At 44.7% G+C, this 23,988-nt stretch overlaps 2 protein-coding genes across 7 annotated transcripts; both read left to right on the top strand.

Annotated features, from left to right (window-relative positions):
• The first annotated feature begins 342 nt into the window (after positions 1-342).
• kctd9a (potassium channel tetramerization domain containing 9a) lies at positions 343-5,771 on the top strand. Its single transcript, XM_023838422.2, has 12 exons — positions 343-522; positions 939-1,060; positions 1,224-1,267; positions 1,621-1,717; positions 1,871-1,929; positions 2,219-2,347; positions 2,443-2,510; positions 2,646-2,741; positions 2,993-3,142; positions 3,442-3,547; positions 3,666-3,799; positions 3,928-5,771. The coding sequence occupies exons 1-12, from the start codon at positions 475-477 to the stop codon at positions 4,042-4,044; spliced, it is 1,170 nt and encodes a 389-aa protein (XP_023694190.1). The 5' UTR covers positions 343-474; the 3' UTR covers positions 4,045-5,771.
• Positions 5,772-11,104: 5,333 nt separating this feature from the next.
• ankrd39 (ankyrin repeat domain 39) lies at positions 11,105-13,405 on the top strand. 6 transcript variants are annotated; one of them, XM_023838380.2, is made up of 5 exons: positions 11,105-11,439; positions 11,927-12,024; positions 12,135-12,238; positions 12,321-12,524; positions 12,876-13,405. In XM_023838380.2, exons 1-5 carry the CDS (start codon positions 11,411-11,413, stop codon positions 13,029-13,031), a joined length of 591 nt encoding a protein of 196 aa, XP_023694148.1. In that variant the 5' UTR covers positions 11,105-11,410; the 3' UTR covers positions 13,032-13,405. The 6 variants fall into 6 exon arrangements, with proteins under 6 accessions (XP_023694148.1, XP_023694149.1, XP_023694150.1 ...); XM_023838381.2 differs by having other exon boundaries at positions 11,930-12,024; XM_023838382.2 differs by having other exon boundaries at positions 11,105-11,430.
• The last annotated feature ends 10,583 nt before the right edge of the window (positions 13,406-23,988 follow it).

Consider the following 23,988-nt stretch of genomic DNA (forward strand, 5'->3'; position numbering starts at 1 on the left):
ATGACTGGACCTTTTACTGAAGCAGATACCTCAAGCAAGAATAGCAGCGGTTAAGACTTTTTTTCCTTAAGTATAATTCTCTTAACTCTAAGCTTGCAGATAATATCACGGGCATCTTAACATTTCTTTTCAGTACAACATTAACCAGTAATTCTTTCCGTTGCGTCACGGACTGGTCATGCTGCACAAATCAGTCTATCATGATTTCATTCCAGCTGCACCTGATAGGTTGGTTCTGTCGCATCAGCTATTCTGCCTCCATATGATTGGATGAGCTTTAGAATAGCTCTCCGTCTATGATCGCTTATTGGATATTCCTGCCGCGGTGGGCGGTGACCCAATGGATTGTCTTAGAAGCTTTTTTTTTTTTAATCGCAAGTGAGCTCATTTAAGTTTAAAGATAAATCTGTGTACGTGTAGCTAGATTTTTTTTATTTATATTTTATTGATAACAACATAAGCTCCGCACAAAGAATGAGAAGGGTAACGCTCTTCGTTAACGGAACCTCTAAAAATGGCAAGGTGGGTAAAAAAAGCTTGTGGGTTTAGTCAGCACAAACTTTGGTGTCTGGTTAGCTCTAGTAATATTAGCTCCCTTGTCTGAGTTAACCTAAAAACTGTCACGCTGCATATTTCGTCTTGTTATTATAGAAGGCAGATTACTCATTTCCTATAATTAATCGCGGATTAACTAACCTTCATTGTCTGTAATGACTCTGACTTAACCTAAAACCTTTTTTATCTACATGGAGAAGCAATGTTAATGTCATTGTTATGTATGGGACACCCGCGAATGTTATTTTTCGTACTTAAAATGAATTGCCAGTTAATAAGGATCAATGCATTTACACTTTGCTTGCTGCTGATGTGTCCTTGGTTAGTGGCGAATTGCTTATGGCAAAGGGCTCGAAAAGGTGTTTTTAATCATGATTTCCCAGGTGGTGGCGGTCTACGGCACCTTGTCCGACTTGCTGTCCGTGGCCAGCAGTAAGTTAGGGATCCGAGCGACCAGCCTGTACAACGGGAGAGGAGGCCTCATAGATGACATCGCACTTATTAGGTGGGATGGGGGCTGGAGGTGGTGGCAGCAGTTGCTGTGACTGTACTGTAATTGTTTCACTGTTCTTGTACGAAGTATTAAAAACATGTAACTGGTGGGTCGTTTGTAGGTAATTTTCAGCCTATTATGACACTAGTTAGAATTTTCTTCACTTTTTTTCCAGGGATGATGATGTCCTCTATGTATCTGAGGGTGACCCCTTTGTCGGTGAGTTTAGCTTTCTTTTTAGCGCAGAGGTATTCAAACTGCTGGGTGCGCCTTCCTGGTGGGGTGTGAAGGAATTATAGGGGAAGAATCGTGGGGGTAGATGTATTTTGAAATTGCAGCCTTTTGAAGCATTAAAAATAATGATGCTCGTAAATGTCATGTGACACAATGAAATGATTAAATCTGTGTGTGTTGGGCCCTGGGTGGGTCTGTCAGAATATGTTTGAATACCAGTGTTGTTCTGCCACGTTTATATGCGTTGTGAGTCAGAGGAGTAATGAAATGGCCTATTTGCCCTATTATTAGAGTCTCATATCATTAGAGTGTCCCAGTTACCTCCTGTTTCTCGTCAGACCCGCAGCACAGCGTCCGTGGTCCAGAACGGCGCTCCGGAGCTCACACAGACTGGCTGACTCTGAACATTGGCGGCCGCCTCTTCACCACCACCCGGTAAGCAGGTGCCTCGAGAGGCGGAGCAGAGGCGAGTCATGCGAGCTGGCGGCTACTTGAATGTCATCTCCGGTCCATTCCACTGTTCTTTCTTGCTTTAGACCAGGTCATTTCATAATACTGAGATTCTGTTCTATTCCCCGATTCCGACAGGAGCACCCTGGTCAGCAAAGAGCCGGAGAGCATGCTGGCACACATGTTTAGAGACAAAGGTACATCTCCAAATTGATTCTCAAAGAAACGACTCTGAGCTGAGTCAGGCAGAGGGTGGCTCTGCAGGTTAGGACCTTGTGCCTGTGATAGAAAGGTTGCTGGTTCAAATCCCACGGCTGTAAGAGTAATATGGCCCTTGAGCAAGGCCATTAGCCCCAATTTCTTCAAGGACACTGGCTGTCCCAGCGCTCTCATCCTCAGTTGTACATCACTTTGAACTAAAACATAAACTAAATGCATTCACTGCATCACTGACGGGGCTTCTCCATGCTATCCTCCACCTCACAGATGTGTGGGGCAACAAGCGGGATGAGCAGGGGGCCTACCTGATAGACCGCAGCCCAGAGTACTTTGAGCCCATCCTGAACTACCTTCGGCACGGGCAGCTCATTGTCAACGATGGCATCAATCTGCTGGGTGAGTGCAGCCTCCGGACTGCCAGTCTGAGCCTCTCGATTGGCCGTCAGTCCAGCATAGCAGCATCGTCATTGGTGTCTTTCTGATCCCATCAGGGGTTTTGGAGGAGGCGCGGTTCTTTGGAATCGAGCAGCTCGCTGAGCAGCTGGAAGGAGTCATAAAGGTATGGGGGCCTTGTTGGGACATAAAGGGCGAAATGCCACGTTGGTTAGATGTGATTCCAGACGTGAGGGGAAACACTCAAGACTGGACCCTGCATGTCTCTCAGACCATGCTGGCCTAACCTGTCTTCCTGCAGAATTCCCAGCCTGCGGAGGACCACTCCCCCATCTCCCGAAAGGAGTTTGTGCGCTTCCTGCTTGCGACACCCACCAAATCTGAGCTTCGTTGTCAGGTGCTGACAATTTGCCAGGATTGACACAGGCCTACGAACAAAAATTAAGCACTGCTGCATTTGTATTCCATTCAAACTGTTAAATGCAGTATTCAGAGTTTTTCCACAGTGTGCAGATTTATACTTTTTTTTTTTTACAAATAGTGAAGCCCTTAGAATTGTAGTTAAATTAATCTACATATGATCTTCTTAAAGTGCTAGATCTCATTTGCCTCTGAACATGCAATTCACTGGAAACGCCTGTTACTCAGGGTCTAAATTTCAGCGGCGCAGATCTCAGCCGCCTCGACCTGCGGTATATCAACTTCAAGATGGCTAACCTGAGTCGCTGTAACCTCACACACGCAAACCTGTGTTGCTCCAACCTGGAGCGGGCTGACCTGTCTGGGGCCAACCTGGATGTAAGTGATGCCGGGGCGGGGGTGCGATTAGCTTAAGTTGCTGATTTCTCTGCGAAAATTCCTCAACAATTATGACATGCAGCCGTAGCTCGTTACATTATTTACCAGTAAACCAGTTAAAAATTTTATGATATATTCAGGAGCCATAATGGTGACGGCATTATATCTGAAATAGCTTTGTAGTGAGTCATTTTATGCAGAGACTGCACTGTGCTATGAAGATTGCATTGAGCAATTCATAGGGAAGTAACCCTGGTTTTAATTTAACTTTGATTAAGTAGAGTTTGCTTTGGTTGCAGGGGGCGAACTTGCAGGGTGTGAAGATGCTTTGTTCCAATGCGGAAGGAGCATCTCTGAAAGGCTGTAATTTCGAAGACCCATCTGGCTTGAAGGCCAATTTGGAAGGTAGGCCTAGGAATGAAAGGCCACTATTGGATATTATAAAACGTTACTTGGTGATAATTGGTGCAGATGTCTGTGTGCACGCGTGACATCTGCATTCACTGTACACGTGTGCCACCAGGTGCCAACCTGAAAGGTGTGGACATGGAAGGCAGTCAGATGACGGGCATCAACCTGCGTGTGGCGACGCTCAAGAACGCCAAGCTGAAGAACTGCAACCTGAGGGGGGCCACTCTGGCAGGCACTGACCTGGAGGTGAGGGGGTCACCAGGCCTGCCGTGTGATTTAAAGACACGGCGTCACCAGTCATTGAAGGTCAAGAGGTGAACATGTTACACAATTGTTACACAGTGGTTGAAGTTCCTGGGTTGTGTCTTTTGCAGAACTGTGACCTTTCTGGCTGTGACCTCCAGGAGGCCAACCTGCGGGGATCTAACGTGAAGGGTGCCATCTTCGAGGAGATGCTGACCCCTCTGCACATGTCGCAGAGTGTCAGATAACCTGCCCACCTTTACCATCTCACTGTAGCTCCTTCCTGGGACCCTGGCTGGCTAACCCCGCCCCCCTCCCCCTTCATTCCAGCAGTAGGTGTCTGGTAGACTCCAGCCTCTCCCACCAGCCAGATCCCAGGAAACATTATGCAATCGTAGCATTTCTTTACTGTGCTGAACCCTGGCATCCCACCCGGCTCTGTCAGCTTTATTCTCTTGCACTAGGGGGCGCCGGGGTCCTTGTCATTCTTCCACTTCTCATTCTGAACGCTTGTTCCAATTAAGAAGACGCAACGCGGCGGCATCCACTGTGACGGGGATGCGTGTCCGTGGTATTTAGCACTTGGCTAGCGGAACGTGCGCACCTGCCGCTAGCTGAGGGATTAGCTGTCGGCCAAGGAGTTGGAGACGCAGTGCGAACTGGAGCTTCCCTGTATACGAAGGACCAACTTAACGGAATGTAATGGTATCGTGTACGTCGACGCCAAACCAGTTAGCATGCTTGGGCAACACATCTTAGGCGTATTACCGTATAAGAATGTAATGGATTCATATAATTAAGATGTAAGATGCAATTGTATATCCAGCTAACGGTTGACGTATGCAGCTTTGAACAGTGTTTATCCTGTGCGTGCGTGCGTGTGTGTGTGTGTGTGTGTGTGTGTGTGTGTGTGTGCGTGCGTGTGTGTGTGTGCGTGCGTGTGTGTGTGTGCGTGCGTGTGCACTCCCACACCCCAGCCTGCGACGTGCAGGATCTTAGGCCAAGTATTGTAGAAGTTAAACGCTGCTTGACACGCATTTTCCGGAAGCGTTGAATCTACCTCCCCTTCAGCACGTCAGCCTTGGCTGCCGTGCATTTCACTGACACCCCCCCCCCCCCCCAAACATACCAACATGACCTGCCTCTTGTGTTTTTCTCACGTGGCTGGTCATCTTGTGTCCCGCCTTGCACACATGTAACGTGACGAAGCTCACGAAGTCATGGCGTCTACAAACCAAATAATGCATTGTGATAACATGAAGCTTTTCTTTTCTGCACCAAATACAACGTGGAGGACAGTTATGGGCCGGCACTCCTGTAGAAGAACGTCTTATTGTTACCTGCATGCATCGCACCAAAACATTATCTGCACTATTTCCAGCTGCACACATATATCCACAAACAGTTTTTTATAAGCAATCAATTATATTAATCCAGTTGCAAAAAATAACATTGTTGAATGTGCTTTAGAACATTCCTAACTCCTAAGGGATTGCAGGCCTAGTCCTTCCCAAGCTGTTCCTTACATATTTAAGGATCATCACTACTGGACTGTGACAATGATAATGCAGCTCTGTGTTGCTAAGTTGCTTTTAACGAGCATATGTTCCGCATCTGCGACCTTGTATTAATCTAGAAAACCTTGTTTTATAATAAGTTTCATAAGTGCCAGCGGAAATGTAGCGCTTTAAAGGTGCAGTGACTATTTTTTTTCTTTTCTTAAGGTACTCTTAGTAATGAAGGCTAACAGAATAATCAGCACTATGACCATAGAAGGTTTTTGCATATCCAAACCTCATTAAATGTGTTATTTATTTGAATATGTATTATACCATATTTATATATGCAGGAGTGAAGGTAAATTCTGTCTCAGGACTGGGTGTATGACATCTCCATATGTTCAGTTTTGTGATTAATTGCGCTTCACTCAGCCAAGGAAGAGTGTTTTCCTGAATAGACTGTTAAGAGAAATCAATCCTTGTGTCTGTCTTTCTTTGCATGCAGTGTCAGTCTTCTTCCCTATTTTGTGTGTTAGTGTAGACAGGAATTTGGTGTAGTGGTGTGTTTCGGGTTGCTTTTAGGTTTACTTTTAATTCAGGGTACGATCAATTAAGTAAAAGTGTAGGTTTTAAAGCACAGCTTAATTTGAAAGCTGTGCTCTCTTTATTTGAGCCTTTTGGGCCTTATTTAAATGTACATTTTTTTTTAGAGGTGGACATTTCTGATCCAGAATTTAAAAATCCAGAACAGGATTTTGCTTCAACCAACCAGGTGAGTACTCTGACTGTGAGTCTTTATACTCTGGTATACTGGTTGGTTGAATCAAAATCCTGTTCTGGATTTTTACTTTCTGGATCTGAAATGTCTACCTGCTTATTTTACATACATAATTAAACAGAGGCTTTTGTCTAAAGCAATATACAAGAGAAGCAGATGGCATGTCACAAGTGTACAGCTGTTAAGGAGCCAATTAAGCACAAGTGCAGCTAGGAGAGTTGCCAATGAATGACTAGTAAAAGGTTGGCATCAGAGCAATAGCTATGCAATACTAAAATGAGAGCCAATCAGCCATATCGCTATAGAGAGCCAATGAAGAGAAACGTAAAGTGCGACAGCATTTTGCCAAATTGAATGCCAGATGTGCTGTTGCATTTTTAAATCATTTGTAGTGGTTTGACAGCACAAGCTGGTAACCTTGTCAGGAACATGCAAGAGTAATCTAGTCACATCTATTATTATCCAGTATGTTCCTGATAGACCTTGAGGGAGATGGTGTTCTTCATGCAGACTGTACAGTGATGTCATGGTAAATGGGGTGAGATGATCTTGGTCTTTGAATAAGACCAGCAGCCAACAAAGAAACAGTGAACACCAGGACAGAGCAACAGGTGGCTACAGAGGTATGTTACGTGCTATGAATTTTTTTTTGAGAGTTTCTGTTCCAGGTCTCCACACCACCTTCATGATCCCACCCACATCTTCCTCCTGCGCTTCATACAGTTCATCTCTGCTGGGTCCCAGATCTGAAAAGAACGCCATTCAACCATTCCAGCAGCTCTCCTCGTCGACTGCTGCCATTGACTGCTTGTGTTACTGATTGAGTATTACTTTTTGGTTTTCTGATTCTTACCACACCCTTTTTCACTTTGTGAAGCTGATGTGAAGTCCTGTGACTATCCTACGTGATACTGGTGCTGCTCAGTCGTTTGTGCTAGGAAGTGTTTTGCCCTTTTCTAAGGCATCCTACTGCAGTAGTGATGTCCTGGTTCAGGGCATGGAACTAGGTACTATGATGCTTATACTTCAGAGGGTTTATTTGAAAACGGATGACTTCGCAGGGTTTGTTAAGGTGGCTGTTCGACCACGGCTTGCTGTCTCAGGGGTTACGTTTATTTTAGGAAATGATATTGCGGGAGGGAAGGTGGTTCCCTTACCCTAAGTTATGGCCAAACTGGAAATCAGTCCTAATGACTTAGTGCGTGATTATCCCACTGTGTTCCCCACCTGTATCTAGGTGGCACTGGAATTAAAAATCCAACATAAGCTCTCCAGCGCTTATTACCCAGAGTCCCAGGGGGCCCTTGAGCGATTTCATCAGTCCATTAAGAATATGTTGCATACCTATTGTTTAGAGTCCCAGGGAAGGACTGGAACAAGGGTGTGCATTTGCTTTTGTTCTCCATTCAGGATACTATGGAAGAGTATCTGGCTTCAGCCCTGCTGGCCTTCCTTTTGCCCCTGCCTGGCTCATACAGGAGAAAGTGGGTCCCACAGTCTATGTGACTGAAACCCCGGAATGCAGGAGGAAAACCTACATATGTCACGTAAACATGTTAAAACCGTACATCGACCGCCTCGCCTTCCTTTGCTCCTGTCCCGCTCCCCACTGCCGTTGTTAATTCGCCGATCCGTGAATACTCGCCGGAACGCCATCTGCACCTTGGGAAAAATAGCTTGCAGTGCACTCATCTGTCGAACTTGGAAGCACTCCAAGCCTTCTCAGCTGGACTCTCACCACCCAGTCAGATATTGAGTCCCTGGTGGATAAATTTCTGTCCCTGTTCGCAGACACTCCCTCGTGAACCCCTACCCTGGAGCATGATGTAGATGTTGGCCATCATCCCCTTATCACACGGCATCCTTATGGTGTCAGCTGGAAAAAGAGACGGCTTACCTGTTGGAAACGGGTTTTGCTGACCCCAGTTGTAGCCCCTGGAGCTCTCTGTGTTTGCTTATTCCAAAGCCCAATGGTGCCTTTCAGTTCTGTACAGACTATAGGAAAGTAAAAGCGGTAACCAAGCCAGACCCTTTCCCGCTCCCTAGGATGGAGAATCGTGTGGACTGCATTGGGTCCACTGAATTTGTGACAAAGCTCGATCTTCTTAAAGGTTATTGACAAGTGCCCCTCACTCCTCGTGCTTCAGAAATGGCTGCAATATACTGTTATGTCTTTCGGCATGCATAATGCTCCTGCCACCGTCCAGCGTCTGATGCACGAAGCTTTGGGAGATGTCAAAAACTGTGAAGCTTACCTAGATGACATCTTCTCAGACTTGTGAGATCAGCATAAGCTGTCATTGGAACAAGATTTTACTCGGTTGCAGAAGGCTTTGTTAGTTCTTACTCTGGAGAAGTGTGAATTTGGACAGGGCACAGTGACTTATCTAGGGAAATTGGTGGGTCACAATAGAGTTAAGCCTCTGGACACCAAGGTCCAGGCTAAGGCCTCATTCTCGGTTCTGCAAACAAAATGGGACTATAGATGGTTCCTAGGGATGGCAAGCTATTACCGCTGTTTCTGAAGAAATTTTCCTGATGTTGTATTGCCCTTTTCCCACCTGCTCTGCAAAATTACTCCTTTTGTTTGATCTCCCGATTGTCACCCTCACCCTTTTACTCGCCTTTTAGAACATTTTGAAGTTTACATCGGAGATAGTACCAACCCTGTTATAATTTTTACTGATCACAATCTTATTGTATTTCTAAATCGGATGTGCAATAAATCGGATGTGTTTACAAGACTCTCATTTGGGTATTTTCTACTTAATCTTTGTTAATGTGTAAATGTACAAATTCTCACTGTTTCACAGTATAATTTCCTCAATGCCTATATAAAAATTATTATTATGCTGATGGGTTTCATTCACCACAAAGCTACTGAGAAAGGCAGACATTGAGGTGTATAGATGTGGTTATTTCACATTTCTGATATTAAACAGCAGGAAAACAAAACTATGCTGATCTTGTCAGAGGATATTAATGATAATATTTTGACTAAGAGATGTGAAAATGTAATTCTGCCAATTACTTTGCGGACTGCTCTTTTTCTTCATTTTTTTTTTTTCTTCATAGGTATGTGACACTATCCTCAGTCAGGCTAAGGAGCAGGGGCCTGTACTACGAAGCGGGGTTACTGGCTTATCGGAGTAACTTGTCGGATTTAAGGTAGTCTAGGTAAACTGTAAGTGTACGAATATAAAGTCCATTTAAATTGTGGTACCTTAAATCTGACAAGTTACCCCAATAAGACAGTAACCCCGCTTTGTAGTACAGACCACGGTTCTCTTTTAACAAACACCTCATCAGTGCCTCTCTTTTACAAGCAGACTTGTTCCCAGAACACAATGCAAAGTTCCCAGATTCAGCACTAGAAACCACAGTGGTGGCTCACCCTATGTTGGAAAAGGCCACACTCAAAACAGAATTATCCCTGATCTATGCAAAGTTTGCAGCGGTGCACTGAATTGGTCCAGTTTTTCATGGAGATCAACCTTCAGGGCAGCTTGACTGAGACTGTAAGTCTTCTAAAGATCCTCATCACCACACCCATGACAGCAGAATTAGGGAGGTGTTTCTCCACTTTAAAGATGATTAAGACCTTCCTGAGGAATGCCACGACACAGGATCACCAGAATGCTCTGGCTGTGCTCTCCATGGAGTAAAAACTTATTGGAAAAATTTTGATTTTAGGGTCATTGAGAGGTTTGCCAATCAGAACGACAGAAGGGCCAAATTCTGTACAAATAACAACATAGACACACTCATCTTCCTCTACCCCATTTTTCTTTGCATACAGTTCACATAATTCAGTGATATGTCTCTCTAGAAAATACTAAAACTTTGTCTTAAGGTGTGTGCAAATATTTCTCTTTAAATTTCTGAACCAGACCCTTTCTGTAAGCTTGACTCACACTGTGAATTATATCTGAGCACATTAGGATGTAACCAATGATACATTTCATTATCTGTTAATCTACTCTTTGTTATGGCAATTACATCTCTTGTACAAAGCGTCAGTATCCTGCAGTTTTGTTAAATTGTACTGGGATGGTTACCACAGCACACACAGCCCTACCTAGAATATTTTTCATCAGCCGACCATCTTAAAACCTTGCCTAAAGTCACCCCAGAATTTGCAGCAATCGTCCAATACACATGGATTTTGGATTCGACCACTAGTACACCTCATATAACTCAACACCTCATTGACTTTTTAAACTAAATAAATTGATTAATAAAGTGAGTTGGTTGTGAAATTTAACTACATGAAATGGCTGGGATGCCTCAGCAGAGATTTGGCAACTGAAGCTGTGTTCTTATAGCCATTCAACAAGATACCAGTGACTTTTTGGAAAATAAGATGAAATTCCTGCTAGTTTTTATTGTTACCCAATTTGCATAGCTTCTAATATTCAATTGTGTTTCTTTTTTTTGTTCTGAGAAAATATATACCTCCTGCCCAGATAAATAGCTTTAAACATTTCCTTTGACTGCCAAAGACTTTCGCACAGTACTGTATAGGGTTATATATTTTCCTTATGATTTTTCAAACTGGTACTGCATGTTCGAAAACATTTTTTTAAATTCAGTAAAATGATCCCATATAAAATCTACGTGTTATTATATTTTAAAATATATATTGCGTTTATAAATATCCAACATCATTAAATGGCGTCTAAAGTTATCTACGGGTGAGCATATAGACGGCATTTCTCAAGAGTGACCTGGTACTTTCAGGCTGGCACCTAGGGATTCCCGACGGCATGTGAATTCTTATAATTGGTCATCCTCTTCCTCTTCTACCTTCAGTATGAATATAGCCATTTTGCGTCACGTTTATAGATATTAACTTTTTTAAAAGATTTAATGTAAACTAATAACATGCCTTTTGGATGAGACGAATCGAAAACTAGAGGGCAAGCGGGAAGAGAACAGCTTTTATGTACAGTAATCATCTCTTATGTCCGCTTAGTTTTCGGAAGTGACTCGAGAGCCGGCATAGTTTGACCCTTTGCAGCTCCCGTCGCGGGAAAAACCCACGCGCACGGTGCACGTTGATGTTTACTTCAGTTACATACACTTCTAGTCGTTTCTGATCACGGATTTATCGAATGTGATATATACAAGCATATCAACATATCACATATCTTGTCTAAGTTAGCTAGCTTAATGTTTGCGCCTCGCTGCCTTTTTCGATTTCTTTTACAGACGACGAGCTGCGTAGCGCCCACTGTTAAGATAGCAGACTTATGTAGCTAGCTGCGTCTTTGAAAGGTAATATGGCAAAGACGTCTAAATGTATTGTTACAAAAAAAGGATAGAACTGCCAGATGAATGATGCAAAGCATCTTAAGGTATTTGATGTAAGTGTTTACACTAGACAAACAGCTTAGAAGAACAGTTATTTTTAGATATTTAACAGGCGTAATATACGTAAACTGTTGTATTTGGAATAGAGTCTTCTTTACTGGTAACTGATGAATTGTTCGATCGTAAATTGATCTCAGTATTCCTATAATACGAGAAGTATTACTGCGTCACAGCAACCACGAAAACACGAAGCGGGGAAATAACGAGGTAGCTAACATAGCGACAGTCGGCGTCAATGCAGCCAAATTCGAAGGTTCGGGTACTTTTTCCAAATGCTGTACAAGAATGCGAGTGGAGATTATCTTACGACGTGCATCTCAAAGAAAGTCAGTTAACTTCTTCTAACTTGCGTAATGGGAAGTGTGACATGGCACAGAATTTTAAAAAGTCATTGCAGAAAAAGTGAGTAGTGACTGTCTCCGTACCCCAAACCGAAACCTGGAACCCAAATCTTCGCTTTCTGTCATCATTTCCTTAAAGCAGCATGGCGTCAGTTAACCAGCACTGTACGTGCTGCTCCCACGACTTGGCAAATCCCAGCGTGCACCAGACACTGGAGGAGATGGAGTTTGAAAGAGGTAAACTATCACACGGAGTAGTCAAACACACATTCAGCAGGAATGCCTTTGCTGCTACCGGCAGGCCCATTACAGTCCATTAAATGCAAAGGCTCCTTTTTTTCATTTAGGCATCTGGTCTGCTGCCCTGGATGGTGACCTTGACAGAGTACGTTCATTCCTTGACAAGGGGATAGACCCTAATATCAGAGACCAGGCAGGCTACACTGCATTGGTAAGCCAATGGCGAAAACAAACTCAATGGACATCCCCCACACCATACATAATAGGTGATGTGTAATTTTAAACACTTGCAGCACTATGCAAGTCGCAGCGGAAGCGAGCGTGTGTGTGCACTGCTGCTCAGCCGGGGGGCGTGCATGAACCCTCGGACCAGAGGGGGGGCCACTCCTCTGCATCGCTCCGCCTACTGTGGCCATGTGGGCGTCGTCAAGCTTTTGCTGGATTCTGGGGCAGATCCCATGTTGTGTGATGACGACGGCACCTCCCCTCTGCACAAGGTAGGCATACTGGGAATCACTAAACGTGTAGACTGTATACTACACCAGTAGATGATGTATTTCAGTCCTCACCAAGAGGTAACCTATCTGAGTGTCTTATTGACCTGTTCACTCCCTCATTCGCCCACTCATTCACTCCTTCGGGTCTCTCATTCTCATTCTGAACGAGACACGGAGGAGTGAATGAGTTGATGAGTGAGTGAGTGTGAACAAGGGAGTCTCTTGTGAACAAATCATTCGCCAGTGTCACACCATTAGTATATCCATCTACATAGATCTTTTTCCTATAGGGTGTCTGTAGTGTTTCGTGGAGGTGTGCAGTGTCTGTAGTGATCTGGATTATTTTCACAGGCTGCCGAACAGGGCCGTGAGGAGGTATGTGAAATGCTGGTGGAACGCTGTCCTTCTCTAAGAGACCTGAAGAACAAGAGATTACAAACAGCCTATGAGCTGGTCCAGCAGAGCACGCCTCTGTATGAGCTTCTGAGACCTACATTGGATGCATGATGATCGACTTACCTCCTGTTTTGTATCAAGTATCATTACAACTTCTGTATCCAGCTTACACATCTGGACGTAGACGGTCCTGGGCAGAACCTACTGAATGTTAGTGTAAGGTTTTGGACAAGGCATCCAAAGCAGGACACCCAGGGGAGGTTGAAGTGAATCCTGGCATGAATTTCATCAATTTGAGGTGGTGGCCCTTGAGCAAGGCCTTTACCACTTGTTGGTCCAAGAGTGCTGGACTCTGGCCGTCCCTGTGCTCTGACACCGAAACATTGCTCTTCCATGTATATGTCTTGGTGTCTCATGGAGAGAGATGGGATGGAGGAAAACAGTTTCCCCTAAGGGAAGAATAAAGTATCACTATTTTAATTTAATGCTGTTGTTTGTGGTTTTGAAAATAACTATTTGAAGGTCAGGAAACAGGTAAAATATTCATGCCAAAGAATAGAAATGCTTAAGATAATATCACTGGGAGGGGCCGTTCATTGTTGTGTACTCTAGACTTGTAACTTTTTTACCAGATTTTTCAAATTTAGGTAATACTTCTTGCCACCACCTGAGGGCAGCAGTCTCCCAATTTTAGGTCTGTTTTGGACTAAAGCTGAAGCAGCAGCAGCGGTTCCCCAGAGGCATGTTTACAGCCACCTTATGCCTGTACATAACTAAAGCTTTAGGGAGCAGACTGCTCTCATAAACACTGGTGAAGCCAATGATACAAAACCCGACCATATTTCCTGTTTGACCGTTGCGTAAGTAAAGTGATAAAGAAAAACACATTTCCCGCATGACAGATTTGAAAGCTGTATGGAAAAGGAGCGACACGTATGCTTTAAGAATTCTTTAAAAATATTAGTGTACCTTGATGGAACAAAAGACTAAATTTAAGCCTCCCGCCTGGGCCCGGACAGCACGACTGTTACTATGGAGGGGTGGTTGGAAGAAACCAAAGAGAGGGGGGTTGTTCTGTAAGTAACTTTACCAAGCCAGTCTCCTGATGCTAATCAGTGCTTTCTCTGCATTAAGATGTAGAACGTGGCCCACTTGGTCTGTATCCTACATTAAAAATATGTGGGACGTTCTTTACTTAACTGGGTTTTTTTTTTCCATCGTTCCTAGTAACTCTAGTCATTAAAAATTGACTTTGCTGATAATGTGAGAGGCTGATGTTTTCCCTCTTCATCGTTAATCATGGCCGTTCGGCTACATGTAGAAGATGGCCCTGGACCAGACTGCCGTCCCGGCTGAACGCTCAGCTCCTGCAGGCACACGCAGCCATGTGACCTTCTCCTGGCGCTTTAGGTGGAGCCATTCAGAAACCAGCACAGTCATTATGGCGCTTGGACTCGCGTCAGCAGCACTGTGCCGGGATAAAGACTCGTATGTTTTCGTCACATGATGTCCTGGAGATACAGGATTATCCCATCTAATCTCGCCAACATCAGTTGGAAGGACCCTGCTGTATGATGTGTTATATTCCCAATGTGAGGGGGGGGGGGGGGGGGGGGCGTGTCTCTCGGGTGCCTCTATCCAGAGGTTTAATGCAGTTATTTGTGCCCAGTCTCCTCTTGGTTGAAAAGTGGTTAAGGAGTCTAAGCAAGGTTCCACAAACAGCCTTTGGTTCTGATTACGTCTTGATCCATATGCAACATGCTGCAGGTTATCGGGGAGCGAAGGCTAGCTCATCTGCTCACAGGAGGGCTACTGTAGCATGAATTGCTGAAAAGAGAGAGAGGTAATACTCTCAGAGAGAGTCAATATGACCTAAGGGGAACAGATGTCTGAAAAAAATAAGATAAGGTGAAACATAAAGCAGAGATGTGTGTCTGTTAGAGGAGTTAACTTGTGGAATAGTTATGATAGTAATTTAAAAAGGTGTAGTTCATTTACCTTGTTTAAAAATAGGTTTAAAAATAGAGTATTAGAAACATATATAAATCAAGAATGAAAAGAGTGATAACAATACTAAAAGCCTTGGTTGTTTTGCTTTGATGTAATTACTTGTTTTGTAATTGTTTTGTTTTTGTTAAAAAGGTTGGCGAAATAAGCATAAGCTTCAGCCAATACCTTTTGATTAGCTTTGTCCTGTGTTTTTGCTTTGTGGTAATTTTTATTTTGTATTCATTCAGATATTTGAATGTGAATGCTAATCAATAAAATCAATCAATCAAATCAATCAAAAAGTTAAAGCTGGCTGTGACAGAAAGGTGTCAGGTGTCAGGGCACAGTGCATCACAGCTTGCTGTGTGTGGGGCTGCGTAACCACGGGCCAGTCAGAGTGGCCGTGCTGACGCCTGACCACCGCCGAAAGCGCCTCCAATGGGCATGTGATCAGCAGAACTGGACCATAGAGCAAAAATGGTTGCCAGGCCTGATGAGTCACGTTTTCTGTTTCTGTTTACCTGGGGAAGAGATGGCACCAGGATGCACTAGAACTAGAATGGGCAGTGGTGGCTTGATGGTTAGGGTAGCGCACTTGTAATTGAAAGATTGCAGGTTCGAATCCCCCACCAGCAAGTCACCACTGAGGTACCCTGAGCAAGGTACCGTCCCCAAGCACTGCTCCCCGGGCACTGAATTAGCTGCCCCCTGCTATGTCACGAAAGTCACATATGGGTCAAATGCAGAGGACACATTTCGTTGTTGGACACTGTGTGCTGTGGTGTGTTGACAATGACCACTGATCACTAAATTCTAATTCTAAATTCTATGGGAAGAAGGCAAGCCAGCAGAAGCAGCATGATGCTCCGGGGAATGTTCTGCTGGGAAATGTTGGGTCCTGGCATTCACATGGACGTTACCTTGACATGTACCACCTACCTAAACATCATTTAAGATCAAGTACACTCCATGGCAAAGTGTATTCCCGATGGCAGTCGTCTCTTTCACCCTGCCACACCGCAAGAATTGTTCAGGAATGGTTTGAAGAACATGAAAAAGGGTTCAAGATGTTGACTTGGCTCCCAAACCTCAGTCCAATCGAGAATCATGGAGGCTCCACCTCACAAGATACGGGACTTAAAGGATCTGCTGATTACGTCTTGGTGCAAGATACCACAGAACACCTTCAGAATGTTTTGTGGAGCCTACACAATATTAAGCGGGTAGTTATAATGTTATGGCCGACCGTTGTATGTAGCAATGTAATTAGTCAGGTACCATACATGAACCACATTGCTTAATAGCTAATTTGGCTAAATAGGCTAAAATAATTACCGAACTAGGCTTTGTTTACCATTTAACTAATACGGTTAAAGCCGTACAAAGTATGTATATACTTTCATGTATTATCGAGATGAAAACTGCAGACTCAACGCATGCATGGTCACCGCGCCAGTAAACATCTTTCCTAAGCGCTCATTTCCTTATTATCCGCAGCAGTACCAGCAGACGCTTCTCCATAAGGACTTCACATGCCTAAGAAGTTGAAACACTGCCCTAGCCTGGCTAATAAACAACATCTGCGCGTCCAAATCAATGTGCAGGAGCCAAGTGCAGATCGCCTCGGAACTAACCTCATGCACATGGGTCTCGCATAGCTATTATAAACAAGGCAGTTATTAGCAGTTTTGCCGTTCGCCATAGCTCTTTTACGATTTATGTTTAGTTACTTTATTATTTTATCCATTTTTCTTGAGAAGTGAGGAACAGGCGGGCTTTGTTCGCGCATCCTGAAAGCTCTTCTTGTTCCCCCATTACGGGACGGCCCCCGGGAGGATTCGCTTTGGGGTGCCTGGCTGTTGCCAGTTTGAATTTCTTGCCACGGCTCCTCTAAGCTGTGCTTTAAATTCCTTTTCCTGTTATTTAAAAGCGAAAAGCCTCCTTGACCTGCACCGGACTGGTATCCCTTACAGGGTGTACCCTAGCTCTGCGCCTTGTGCTGCATGGGATTGGCTCCAGCCTCAGACCACATGGACCTGAACCGGGGGACGATTATTCACTGTGAAAGTCTTATAAAAACAATTAGCAAACAGCTGGTTTCCCCCAAAGAATCAGGTTCACTGTTAAGTGACTTGAATTAGGTGGGGCTGCTCTGTTATAAGTCGTAATCAGGGACTTAGCCAGAAATTCTAAGCCACCTGACAAAATGTCCCCCAGCATAGAATTTTTCTTCCACATTTAGGGGCCCCTATATCATGCTGGGCCCCCTAAATCTGAGGATCCATGGCCCTACTACTGATCCACCAACATCTGAACCGAAAGTCATCGACTGCATGTAGAGATGCATTCTCCGCCATATTCCAATTTGCGCCAAAATGTCTGCCACTCTGTATCCACCCTCCTGATACCCCCATGTGACAGCTCCATTGTATCTTGCGGTCGTCTCCAGCTCACCGCCAGCGAAAATGGCACCACCCCTGATTTAATAAGAAGGTCTCGTAAATACACCCTCGCGTCTCCCGGTCGCTTTCATGCTCTTAGCTAAATTCAGTCAATGTGGTGCGTCAAAGACATGTCTCGTCGTCTTATTAAATAAATTGTGTGTAGAGAAAGCACCCTGTGTTCTGTGGCACATATTTATCGTGGTCATGGTTTTGAAGAGCACCACCCCCTGCCCCCCACGTATCATCTTTAAATTAAATGATGCTTTATTTACGCAAGTACATTGTAGGTCTTTAGTTTTTGCATGTGCCACCATGCTCTCCTTTGAGACATGCATACAGTTGAGAGTGAGGATTGGGGAATGTATCTGTTCTGCTAGAATGGGACTCAAACCAGCCACCCTCTGATTACGTGTACAAATGTGATATTCCCCGTCCGGAGTGTGTACGTCTTTAAGATTGGTCAGTCAAACCGTGATGGGGTGCTTTGGAAGACGAGATGGCTGCTTTAACAGCTGTGCAGTGACGGCAGTCTAGAATTACATTCTTGGACCCAAATCTCCCTATGGAGCGCTACAGTGGCCATTGACATTATATCCATCCACCTTCCAAGCGTTTATGCACTGGGTCACGGTGGGAGGCTCCATTCCAGCCAGCAGGGGGCACCTCTGGACACACGCCATGGGCAGTTAAGAGACGTCGGTTCACATCGCCGCTATGGACTATGGGAGGAATCCAGAGTACCTTGCGGGTGGAGTGAGGCAAGGGCGCCCCCCATTGGTGGGCTGACTGTCCTTCCACTGGACGTTCAGCCAATCAGAACCAACAGCGGGGATTAGTGACACACAAATGAACAGTCCTGACAGTTAACAAGCTGAGGAGCAATGCAGGTACAGTAAGTCAGACCTGATGAAATCATATCACATTGAGATTAGAAAGATTTGCAAAGAAATAAAAATAGAAAAAAAACCATACCCCACTGGGAGAATATGTAGACTCCGCACACAGAATACAGGTGGAAGTCAAATGCTTGACCCTATAGATGTGAGGCAGCTGCACCCTGCACTGAGCAGGTGTGACTTACATTTCACTACATAGTACGTATGGTACTTGCTTTGTTAGTGCAGCACAGAGGTTTTCACTGAAGTGATACGGAGCCTGTTTGCAGAGGTGCAAAGTGGAGCTCTGTCAAGCTGGCTTTATGTATCTGGGTGCACTGACAGTCCCTCCTTAGCCTACCTTGAGTCTTTCTACGTTGGTGTGAAGCCGCACACAGGAGCCTGCAGGACAGTCTCCGGGCCGGGCCAGTGGGCGGTGTTTCCACTGCGGCAGTTTAACCACATCCAGTGCCGGTTAAGGGGGGAGGGGAGGGACGTGGGGTGGGGGGGGGGGGCGCTTCAGGGCGCATCTGGACCTCATTCCAGCTGACGCCATGCTGGGCTGGGGGGGGAAGGGGGATGTCGGGCTGGATTTCTTTATTCTTTTTTATATGGTCCCTCCCTGTTCAGACATAACAGGCCGTTCGTTCTGGGAGGCTGTGATCCAGCTTTCGGCCGACTTCGTTGCACACCTGGATTCCTTCCTCGCCGACGCGTCGCTTCAAGGACGCAAACTCTTACTGCGGAAGACGACCGCACGTGGTTAAAGATGCAATCTTTGCGGGAGAAGTTCCCAGTGTTCAGCAAGAGCTTAGCTGTCCCTCTGTGCGCAGAAGTTCAGTCTCTTACAAGAGCCAAAGGACTCGTAGAAGGATGAAGTGAATCATTCTCAGGCAGGCCTTCATGTACGCCACAGAAAATAACCCAGGCTTGTTCCATAAGTACAGCTGATTGATTTCAGATTGCACTCAGGCAAACCTTAACAATTGAAATGGCTTGGCTTGTTTCTTGGCCAGATGTTGTTGGAGATTAAACAGTTGTTTGATTCACTGCTGGATAAGCCAAAGAACGCCTTAATGAAAACCTTATGTGCTGCTGACAGGAGTGGAGAAGTGATAAAAATTAGCTGGCGCTAAGTTCTCATTGGTAGGTTCTCATATGGCCGTGTTGGAATTTAAGAACCCCTCACCTTTTGATGTGGTAAACGGGCTTTTCGAATCCAAGACTTGTAACTGGAACAAATTTGCCCGGAAGTCTTCAAAAGTTAAAAAAAATATATATGGGGGGGGGAGTTGACAGAAGAATGTATTCACTTACATTATACAGAGAGAGCTGGTAAAAACATAAATTTCGCTGCCTTTTGTCAGCTTCCATGTAGGTCTTCATAGCTGAAGAACTCCGTTAAACGGAGCTCTTATTCTGGAGCGCTTTGCGGCCCAAGCTGACAGAGCGCCTCGCTCTTTCGAAGTGCTATTACAGTGATTATGGTAATTTTGTAATGCAATCTGAATTCCGTCACATCTTGTGGCCAGTTGGGCGGGCGGACGGTGCCACCCCTCCCCAGGGCAATTTGTATTGTTTGGGGGCATTTAGACAAGGAACCAAATGCAAGAATAAGCCAGCTCTGTATTTCTCCATTTTTTTTCCATTCTGCTCTGGCAGAGAAGTCATTGTATTCATCTCTGACCTGGGGCAGCCATATTTGCTTCACCCACAGGGCAATGGGTGGTGCCCGGAATATTAAACGGGGTCAGTCGACTGGAACTTTCCTCTCGGTTGGGGCTTGTTTGCTGGCGTGCCCCAGCTCTGTACCCAGGATTGCTGATGGCAAACAGGCTGCTTCTTAGAGAGAAGCTCAATATCTCACCTTAATCTGGTTTTACAGGGAAGAGCAGTGTTCTGCGATCATACGCCGTGACTGCTTCATTAGCTCTCCCAGGTATGATACCTATTGTCCTGGAGGATTGTAAGCAAGAGAGGAAAGGAGAGGTGATACTAAGGTTTTTAAATATCAGTGATAGTGATACGCCCCACTCTGTGCTGTGTATAGAGCTGCCCAGGCATTATAGATTAGGCTATAATATGTGTCTGTCCCTTTCATCTGAAGGATGGATTGAGCGAGAGGAGATCAAAACAAGCAGCCTGCAGACCCCCTTACAGTACAAAGGGGCTGTGTAATCACACAGATTGCTTGTTTAAAGAAGGATCCGGAGTCTTTCTTACTGTCTTTGTGAGAGATGTAATACCCCACAAGCCGGGCCTCTGAGATCTTCCGTACGTTTATGTGAATGTGAGAACGCGGAGTGTTAAACTTAAGAACACAAGAACTATACAAACGAGAGGAGGCCAATCGGCCCATCGAGCTCGTTTGGGGGGAACTTAACTAATAGCTCAGAGTTGTTAAAATCTTATCTAGCTCTGATTTAAAGGAACCCAAGGATTCAGCTTGCGCTACGTTATCAGGAAGACTATTCCATACTCTGACTACATGCTGTGTAAAGAAGTGCTTCCTTAAATCCAGTTTGAAATGTGCTTTTGCTAGCGCAGTGGATGCTGCATCTCTGCACGCTGCTGGCATGACGCTCAAGCTTTCAGACTCTCACGCAAAAAATCCTACGACAAGTCTATATTATTCCATTATAAACCTAAAATTAGCTACATCAAAAGTGTCGAGGTAGTTTGCAAACCCTACAGACTATTTACAAGGTAATAACACTGTTACATACGTGTAGATGCATGTGCCTATAAGTGCAGACTTAAAATTGTAAATCTCACTTCAGCCAGCTGACCGAAGTAGGCAGCCCTGCTTTACCGTTTTCTGTGTCTGGTTTTAAACACTGGACCTGCGGTAAATGTCTTCAAGAGATTCAGAACCAAACAACTAAACTGATCCAAAAGTTTCACAACCTGTCAATTTTGAAATGTCTCATTGATAATTAGGCCTGGAGTGAAGCAGTGCCTTCCTCTACTGCCTGAATGATGAACAGCTCACATCGATGGACGGCAGCCAGCTGGAAGTGCACTTAATCCGGCACATTTCCACACCGTGATCTCCGCTCTCAGCTGCTCTGAAACACTAGCTCAGTGTGGAACATACCGGCTCTGGCGGGTTCTCGCCATGGAACAGGGAGCAAACGGGGAACGCGTCAGCGACTCCCATTGAGAGAGCAGTCCTCCTGCTGCGTGTCAGACGCGCCATCCTCCCTGGGGTTTCTTGCCCCTGACCGCAGGGCCGGCTCTGCGTTTAGCTCTCGCACCATCGAGTCCTCGCACACTTTCACTTCCCGCCACCGAACAGAGACAGGATGTATTCTGAGGTTACCGTCAGGCCATGGAGGATGAAGGCTGATATTACAGTTACTAATCTCCGCTGCAGGTTCTGATGGTTTGACTGTCCAGTAGAGGGACAGCGCATCTCCCCCCCCCCCACCCTTACTGATTAAATACAGTGAGGGGGCAGCCTCTGGACACAAGGAGAAGCCTGTAATCAGAGAGGAGCTCATTCACAGATGAACGGCCCAAACAGATAAAAAGCTGTGAAGCAATGCAGGACAGTCTGAACTGATGAAATTATATCACATTAAGATTAGAAAGATTTGTGAGTCTTTCTTGTGAAAATGGGATGAGAGAGGGAAGTGCTTCAGGATAATTAGTCCCAGCCATTGTTTAATCCACTTTGATCCTGGACTGCAGGAGTCAGGATCCTGATCCATGGAGAGCCAGTGCGGGTTTTTGGAATGGCCTCTGACTCAGCCAATGACAGTGGGTCCCCAGGACTGGAGCTGAGAACCGCTGCTTTATTATTGGCTCAATGAGAAGTCGTCCCAAAAACCTGCACCCACACTGGAACTCCATGGAACAGGTTCCCAGCTCCTGCTGTACTGGATAAACTGTCAAAGGGGTTAAAAAAAAACATATTCACTGGATTTGGTGCCAGTGGTAGACGTTGGTTGGCTGTGTGGGTCGGCCTGAATAGTGCTGCAGACTGGCAGCAACCTCTCATCTGCGCCATGTTAGGTGATCAAATAGTTGTTTTCAGGTTGTTGTACAGAAACACTGGGGTTTCCAGTTCACCCTAACTGGGACTGGTGGTTTAGGAAATTAGAGCCCGTTCTTCATTTAACATGGAAAATTAGACCACAGGTCTGCAAATATGGGGAGCGGTAAAGACGAAACTAGACAATAGATGACAGAAATATAATGAGATAATAACGTGTTTTGGGCTTTCGAGAAGCAAAGCAGCATTTATTTTACCTTGGTAACATTTAGTCAAGTGTTTCAGTGTAAAAAAATGCCACAAGACAGGAATTTGCTGGATGGCATTTTATTTTGAAAGATTTTTTTGGCCAGCTAAGAAGCTTTGGCCCCAAAACCCACTTCCTTAATAATAACAGGCCTGAGCGGGATGTTATTTTCTACAGAAATAGAAGGTGGTTTTGGATTGAAACCTTCCAGTAGACCGGCACTCTGTCTGAAGCAAGGCTGTCTTCTGCTCTCTTTCCCAGCTCCCGGTGAGGTAACAGCACAACACAGGGCTGAAAAGATGGATAAACCAGCATTCTCAAGGCTGTAAAAAGCTTTCTCATTCTTCCGAACAACAACTAAACATTTACATATTGAGTGAGTGGGACGAGTGGAAAAAAAATTGTAATGCTTTGTGAATTCTTTTGTTTAGCGTGAAGTAGTGCTTCAGTCAGCCATACTTATCTACAATGCAATGCCCTGTATAAATAACTGGTTTGTTTGTATACTTGGTCTTCCTGTCTAACGGAACCACATTTTTCAGACAAGTAAAAGCAAATAATGTTATAGAGTGGGAGCTGATCTATAAGACTGATGAAATTGGACCAGATGAACTGCATTGGAGTAGAAGGCAGACTCGTTTTTTTTCTTGCTAGAGAATGTTCTTCTTGCTGGGACCTTTTCCGTCTCCCTCCTCCATGTTTGCTTGGCAGGACATCTCTGTTCAATAGCTGGTGTTTAGAAACATCCCTAAGAAAGCACGGGTTCCCATCGCCACTGTTAGCTGGATGGCCCTTCTGCATCTGACCGGCCTGTAGCCCAGTGAAGTAATAATAATAAAAATAAATTTTATTTGTAACGCACTTTACATTTAAAATAAGCCTACAAAATAAGTCATCCTAAAAAAAGTGAAATAACACCTATTAAAACAACAATTAAAACAAGCAAGTAGATCAATAATTAAGAAACCTCTAGCCTGCAAAATAAATTAAAATCCATAAGTTCTATGGATCCAGATGATTATTACAATGTAAAGTGATGCAGCAAGTGGGAGAATGTTGCATCTGAAAGTGTAATCTAATCACAAAAGGATGCTCCCTGTTAGATTACGTTAGATTCCTTTATTGTCATTGCACAGAGTACAACAAAAATATTTACAGTGGCCCAAATGGTGCATTCATGCATAACAAGTATATTAAAAATGTAAATTGATGTATAACTAGAGTGTAGTACAGAACAAAAATTGACGTATGAACAATTTTGGACATGAGCCATCACACTGGACATAACTCAATAACACCATAACCCATGTATGCGCATGAAATACCATAAATAGTACGAGGTACTGCAAATGCAATCACCAGTGTACTGTAGTTCTTTCAAATAAGGTGCAGTTAGTTGTGGCACCTAACTAAGGTATGCTGGGGGGGGGGGGGCATTTAATAATTCCACTCCAGTATCCAGATGATTATTACAATGTAAAGTGATGCAGCAACTTCCTTTGCCTGCTGTCCAGGT

The sequence above is a fragment of the Paramormyrops kingsleyae genome, chromosome 2 (assembly GCF_048594095.1).
Source record: "Paramormyrops kingsleyae isolate MSU_618 chromosome 2, PKINGS_0.4, whole genome shotgun sequence".
NCBI classification, from domain to species: domain Eukaryota; kingdom Metazoa; phylum Chordata; class Actinopteri; order Osteoglossiformes; family Mormyridae; genus Paramormyrops; species Paramormyrops kingsleyae.

Excerpts from the sequence above, each read along its gene's own strand:
- ankrd39 (XM_023838380.2), top strand. The coding sequence starts at position 11,411 with ATGATGCAAAGCATCTTAAGGTATTTGAT. Across the intron at positions 11,440-11,926 it reads AGCATCTTAAGGTATTTGAT|CAGCATGGCGTCAGTTAACC; the intron begins GTAAGTGTTTAC and ends ATTTCCTTAAAG. Across the intron at positions 12,025-12,134 it reads GGAGATGGAGTTTGAAAGAG|GCATCTGGTCTGCTGCCCTG; the intron begins GTAAACTATCAC and ends TTTTTCATTTAG.
- kctd9a (XM_023838422.2), top strand. The coding sequence starts at position 475 with ATGAGAAGGGTAACGCTCTTCGTTAACGGAACCTCTAAAAATGGCAAG. Across the intron at positions 2,742-2,992 it reads AATCTGAGCTTCGTTGTCAG|GGTCTAAATTTCAGCGGCGC; the intron begins GTGCTGACAATT and ends CCTGTTACTCAG. Across the intron at positions 3,143-3,441 it reads TGTCTGGGGCCAACCTGGAT|GGGGCGAACTTGCAGGGTGT; the intron begins GTAAGTGATGCC and ends CTTTGGTTGCAG.